General features: G+C 42.2%; 2 protein-coding genes across 2 annotated transcripts; both read right to left on the bottom strand.

Moving 5' to 3' along the window:
* Window positions 1-2,172: 2,172 nt before the first annotated feature.
* Window positions 2,173-3,378, bottom strand: LOC111868642 (mucin-2-like). The gene has a single exon (XM_023859481.1). The coding sequence runs from the start codon at window positions 3,376-3,378 to the stop codon at window positions 2,173-2,175; it is 1,206 nt and encodes a 401-aa protein (XP_023715249.1).
* Window positions 3,379-3,427: 49 nt separating this feature from the next.
* Window positions 3,428-3,961, bottom strand: LOC111868641 (mucin-2-like). The gene has a single exon (XM_023859480.1). The coding sequence runs from the start codon at window positions 3,959-3,961 to the stop codon at window positions 3,428-3,430; it is 534 nt and encodes a 177-aa protein (XP_023715248.1).
* Between the last annotated feature and the right edge of the window lie 2,615 nt (window positions 3,962-6,576).

Below are 6,576 nucleotides of genomic sequence, written 5' to 3'. Positions count from 1 at the left end.
TCTTGTTCACTACACCGGTGTTTTACCAATATGCCACCGATGCCGCGGAAATTTTTGAGCTTTAATCTTCCTCTTATGTTACATGTCTCTATATAATTCCATAAAAATCTCATTACAAAAATACTTCGGTTTTCGAACCACGAATCTTATATTTACAACGCCGGTGCCTTACCTCAAGACCACCAGAACATGTATGACGTACATGTCTGCGATCGTCCTTTTTATTATACGACTTGGTTTATAGCTGCAGAAAAATCGTATTTATTCATTAACTTTTCAGTTTATATTGACAAAAGACACCGTGGTCTCGAACCCCGTACCTTCCCAATTCTACGCCAATGTCTTACCCACGTACCACCAGATCTATGCAAACTTGTTACCTGCACCTTCCTCATATAGTACCACTTGCTTCCTACATGCACAAATTTATTACATTCTCTTTTTTTTTCACAAAAATAGTCATGTCTTCCAACCACGTAACTTCTGAACCATACACCAGTGCCTTAGGAAGGCCTACTATGGTTATGGCAAATATTCGCCTTCGTCTTCGACATATCCTACGGCTTCGTTTCTACAAAATTCCTCATTACTTCTTGCTTCTTTTCAAAGTCATTTTACGACTGACGGTTTGCCAGTCACTTTCTTCTTGATTTGGAGCCCATTCAGACGTTCATGACCAGATCTTAGTCTTGAAGTAAGCTTCACTGTTTGTCCTTTAGTACCAGTATACTTATATTTTAAAATAGAGTGAATTAATTAAAATGCATTTAATTCAATTATTTTTATATTAGTTTAAGTAATTAAGTTAATAGAAGAAAATTCATATTCTTTTTTAATAATTCAAGGCTATTGGGATTTGGATAATCTTTAACTTATTAACTAAAAAAAGTAAATAAATGTTGGTACTCACATTAATGAAATGGGTGAGCCTGCCGATTCTTGCACAGTTGTTCTATATTTTGATGTAGCTGGTAAGCTTAAGTCGGAGATCGTCACATACATCGAGTCGATTTCGGTACTTTGTTTTTATTTGAGTTAGTGATGAAAACCCTTTCTCACACAGATACGTAGAAGCAAACTGAATTATAATCTTTAAAGCACCATTGTACAGTTCACTATATTCTCCTTTCACCGGTGATGAGGTCCAGAAATTAACCATACCTTCTGCTTGGAATTTCATTTGAAGTCCAGTGTCATTTGAGAATTATTTCATTCAATGAAAGTTTGTTATCTTCAATATTGCAATGGAAAGGATCACTAACCCATGAAAATTCGTCATATTTACTTGAAAAATAAGTTTCAAATTGTCATCTCAGAGTTTCGAGATGGGAACATATGTCATTGCGTATTTCTTTTTCAATAATGAGATCATTTTCAACTAAAAAAGACTAAGGATGGAAAGGGTGAAAAATTCCTGTTTTACACAACTGACCCACAAACCAAGTTTCCTCTCAAACCCCTTTATTTTATCATGGGCATTGTGCTCTCTACCTATGTCTTCGCCAAGTAATGAAAATATTCTGCTATTCAGAGGCCTTGCCTTAACAAAGTTGATTATCTTAATGCTGTCAACCAACTGCTAACAGACAAGCGACGAATCAACAATGCACAGAATTCGTTATTATTTACTTGTGATTGGCTACAAAAAATTGAATTAGAAAAGTCTTGTAATTTGAATTTCTGGATATGATTCGCCCGGATTTTAAAACAGGCGGAGTCTAATATTTCTCATATCGTCATCTGGAAAAACAGAAATTAAAAAAATTAATGCAGGAACATGCCCGATTTTCAACAAGTAAAGAAGGAATTTGGCACGTTGTATTATTGGTGTACGACGTACGTGACCATTACAATGTGCAGATGGCTCAGACTGGGTGTCTGCAAAACTATTTGAAAAGTCATAAATACATGAAAAGAAAGTTCGGTACTTTGGTCCACTGTTATGAATTCGGGTGGTCCCTGGCTGGGTTACAGGCGCGGCGCCAAATATACAGGGAAAGATGGCGAGATGCACCACGGTCACAGTGCTTTAAATCCCTATTCTGTTGCTGAGAGTAGAGTGGGTAGTCGGTAGGCGGGTAGGGTAATAAATTTCATAAAATGTCAGTACTGGGAGAAAAAGTGAAAGATGATTGCCATGTGTAATTTCCAAATTGAGATTTTCAGCTATAGCTATATTTTTTCTTCTGTCTTTTTTGAAGGACCACTAGGGCACACCTCGAGGACCACTTGTGGTCCGCAGACCATAGTTTGAGAAACGCTGACGTGATGGATATTATAGCGCGGTGGTGGTGGTGACGGCTGAAGCGTGGTAGTGGAGGTGGTGGCGCCGGTTGAGGTGTGGTATTGGTGGTGTGGTGGTGAATGCGTTGTGGTTTTGGCGTGTTGTTGGTGGTAGTGTGGCGGTGGTGTGGTGGTGCCAGCGTGGTGCTGGTGGCGGTGGCTTGGAGGTGGAGATGGTGAGGTGCTGGTAGTGCTTGCTGCGGCGTTGTGGTGTTGGTAGCCTGGCGGCGTGGTGGTAATGTCGTGGTGATAGTGGCGTGATTGTGGTTGCGTAGAGGTCGCGTGTTGGTGGTGTCGGCGTTGTGGTGATGTTGACATGGTAGCGGGGGTGGTGGCGGTGGTGTTGTAATTTTGGCGTGGTTGTGTCATGGTGGTGGATGGTGTTGCCGGCGGCGTAATGTTGGTGGTGGTTGGTGCTGGCTGCAGCGTAGTGATGGTGGTTGTAGCGTTTTGTGGTGGTTTCGGCGTTGTGGTGATGTTGGCATGGTGGTGGTGGCGGTGGCTGCGGCGTAATGTTTGTGGTGGTGAAATGGTGGTGGTAGTTGTGGCTCTGTGGAAGTGGTAATGGCGTCTAGGTGGTGGTGTTGGCGGCGCGCTGGTGGGGGTGGCGCCTTGATGGTGAAGGTTGGTGGTGGCGGCGGCGACGTGGTGGTTGTGGTATGTCGGTGGTGGCGTGATGGTGGTGGTGTGTTGGTTGTGTTGGCGTGGTGATGGTGGTGGCATGGTGTTGGTGGTGATGGCGTTGTGGTGTTGGCGTAGTGGTGGTGCTGGTGGTGTTGGCGTGGTGATGGTGTTGGCGAGGTAGTGGTTGGGGTGGCGTGGTTGTGATTCTGGTGGTGTTGGTGATGGACGTGGTAGTGGAGGTGTTGTTGTGGTGCTGGTGGTGATGGCGGCATTGTCTTGTTGGCGTGGCGGTGGTGGCGGGCGTGGTGCTGATGTTGGCATGGTGGTGGGGGTGATGGCGTGGTCATGTCGTGCGTTATGTGGTGGAGACGTAGTGTTTAAGGTGTTGGTGGTTGTGGTGGCGGCGGCGGCAACGTGGTAGTGGCGGTGGTGGTGGTTTTGGTAGTGGGGTAATGGTGTTGGTTGCGGCATGGTAATGGTAGTAGTGGTGGTGGTGGCGGCAGCGGCATGGAGTTGGTGCTTATGGCTTGGTAGAAGTGATTGTGGTGTGGTGATATGGTGGTGGTAGTCGTGGTCGTGGCGGCGGCGGTATTGTGGTGGTTAGGTTGTGTGGTAGTGGTGGTGGCATTGTGTTGGTGGGGGCGAGTGGTTTTGGCATGGTGATGGTGGTCATGGTGGTTTTTGGTTGAGGCGGCGATGGTTTTGGTGATGGCGTTGTGGTTTTGGCGTGGTGGTGTCGTGATGGTGGTGGTGACGTGGTCGTGTTGGTTTTGGTGGTGGCAGTGGCCGCAGCGTGGTGGAGGTAGCATGCTGGTGGTTGTGGTGGTTTTGTTGGCATGGCATTCATGTCAGTGGTGGTGCCATTGTGGTGGTTTCTTGTTGGCATGGTATTGGTGTCGGTGGTGGAGGTGATGGTCGTGGCGGCTGCGTTGTGGTTGTGGTAGTTGCATGATGATGGTGGTGTTGCTGGCAGCTGCATCATAGTGGAGGTGGTGGTGGTATGTGGTGGTAGAGGCGTAGTGGTGGTGCCGTTGTGGTGTGGTGGTTGTGGCATGGTGTTGGTTGTGATCTCATTACATCAGCAATGAGGTGCTACTTGAAATTAATACCTACTCTCGTAAAGCAGCAGCAATGATTTATGTTTAACACAAAAATCTGAAAATGAACATCAGTTACACCAACACATATATTCACATAAAAAGCTATGAGTCCAACAGACACAACATCTTGTCTGTCAGTTTCATGGTGCTACATCGCCTGTCAAGATCATCGCTGACAAATGACAGGGTTGTTAAAAATTAAATATGTGAAAGTGGCCATCACTAACTCCATGGAGCTGAGCCGTTCTTTAAAAGCTGCCTGCTGTACAGCTACTCAAGAGTTTTCCAATATATGTCACATGTTGGGTATGTTACGCGACAAATAACTTCATGTCGTCTTGGATATAGTGAATTTATTGAACACTCACACTCACATTTACACAATTCACAATTACACCACTACTGCCATTGGCAGTATCACAATTACTTCTCCTGCTTCCATTCACTGTGGTGAATGCTAGACTGCAACTGACTGGTTACTCCGGTAATTCTCCTTGATATGTAGCTTTCCCACTCGCAACACGGAAAAGTTATGTGATAGCTACCACTGTTGCATAAACACCGTGTTTACAGGCATTGCTGGGGAACACTGCCGAGAGTTGTTTACTGCTGCGTAGTAATCGCAGTGTCCCCTGTTACATCACCGTGGAGGAAGGGGACAGAATGTTGACTGGCCTGTGACCGTACCAGAGGCAGTTGCTCCGATGCTCTTATGTCACCGCTGGAAGGGGGGGGGTTACTGAGTGTTGTGCCGTCCACGTCACAATATTGTCATGTGTTGGGTATGTAATGTGGAAAATAACTTCACGTCGTCTTGGATCTAGCGAATTTATTCCACATTCGCTCTTACACTTACACAATTCACAATTAGACAACTACTGCCATCTGCAGTATCACAATTACTTCTCCTGCTGTAGTCACTTCAGTTCGCTCGATACAACTCTACTCGTAGCTGCTGGACTTCAACTCATACTGAATACGCCATCCTCAATAATAGTAACTCTCTCTCTAGTAACTGGCTCAATACTCACTACTACTGAATAGTGTCCGCTGCTCCTTATTTAGGCTCGGCACGGACAACATAGAGAACACATTGCTGCTTGGCAACAGATATCAGGTATTGTTGTCAGGTGTATCTACCTACGCATTGCCTAGCAATAGTCACTGAACGGACTCGCCTGTTGTGAGTCTATGTTCCTCCCTTAAGCCAAAGTTGTCATAGCTTATTTTAGGAAACAGCCTACAATTTAGTTGGAGAAACTGAGCAAATGCACAAAATCTTCTTACAAATAATTATCCTGCTATTCGTATCAAACCATCCACAATAAATGAAATTGAAAAAATTATTAAATCGTTTAAAACAAAAGATTCCTGTGGCTATGACCAAATATCTCTGAGAATGTTAAAACTGAGTGTGCCCCACGTAAATTTACCGTTAAATTACATTTGCAACAAAATAATATAATCTGGTTCATTTCTGGAGACTAAAATACTCAGTAATAAAGCCTCTCTACAAAAAAGGTGATAAATTATTAATATCAAATTATAGACCTATTTCTTTGTTAACATCCTGCTCCAAAATTGTGGAAAAAGTAATGTTAAATAGACTCATGAATCATCTTAAAAAATATGCTATTCAAAATCCTATATCAATATGGTTTTCAAAAAAAATTATCGATAGACAATGCTGTTTCTTCCCTTTTAAATAAAATTCTTACTGCTTTAAATAATAAAGCTAAGGGAATCTTCTGTGATATTGAGAAGGCTTTTGACTGTTTCAACCACAACATTTTTTTACACAAATTTGAAATATTACGAGTTTCCAAGAACTTATATTCCCAGTACTTCAGAGATACATATCAGCATAGATAGATAATTTAACTCGCTATAATTTGGTATCGAATTGGTCTGAAATTCGACGTGGTGTTCCTCAGGGCTCTGTACTGGGACCTTTGATGTTTTCACTGAATATCAATGATCTCCCCTTGGCCATTGATGAATCAGCTATGTCCATCCTTTTTGCCGATGATAATAATAGTTACAATAAAAAAAATGATATTCCAGATACTAAACTAAGCACAAATCTTCAAATAGTGTATAACTGGTTCAAATCAAATTTATTATCTATTAATTTTTCAAAGACACATTGTATGCAATTTTCAACAAAAAATTCTGTACTAACCGAGACCTTACTTGTCTGTAATAATAATGAAATCTCTGAGGTCTGTCACTTTAAATTTCTTGGTCTGGTAACAGATAACAACATTATCCTGGAATTTGCATATTAACAATATTTTAAACAAATTAACCATATTTATTATATGATCAGATCAGTCAAACCTTATGTGTCTCTTTCCTCACTGGTAATGATTTATTACATCTTATTTCATACTATATTATCTTATGGTATTATATTCTGGGGTCAATCTACCAAGAGCAAAAAACTTTTTATGTTACAAAAGAGAGTTGTTCGCTTAATGACAGGATATGGAAGTAGGTCCTCATGTAGGAATCTTTATAGACAGAGATCCTACCATTGAAATCGCAATATATGTTTTCAATCCTGTTG

The sequence above is a fragment of the Cryptotermes secundus genome, unplaced genomic scaffold, assembly GCF_002891405.2.
Source record: "Cryptotermes secundus unplaced genomic scaffold, Csec_1.0 scaffold696, whole genome shotgun sequence".
Classification (NCBI taxonomy): Eukaryota; Metazoa; Arthropoda; class Insecta; order Blattodea; family Kalotermitidae; genus Cryptotermes; species Cryptotermes secundus.
This window is presented reverse-complemented; position numbering and strand designations above follow the sequence as displayed.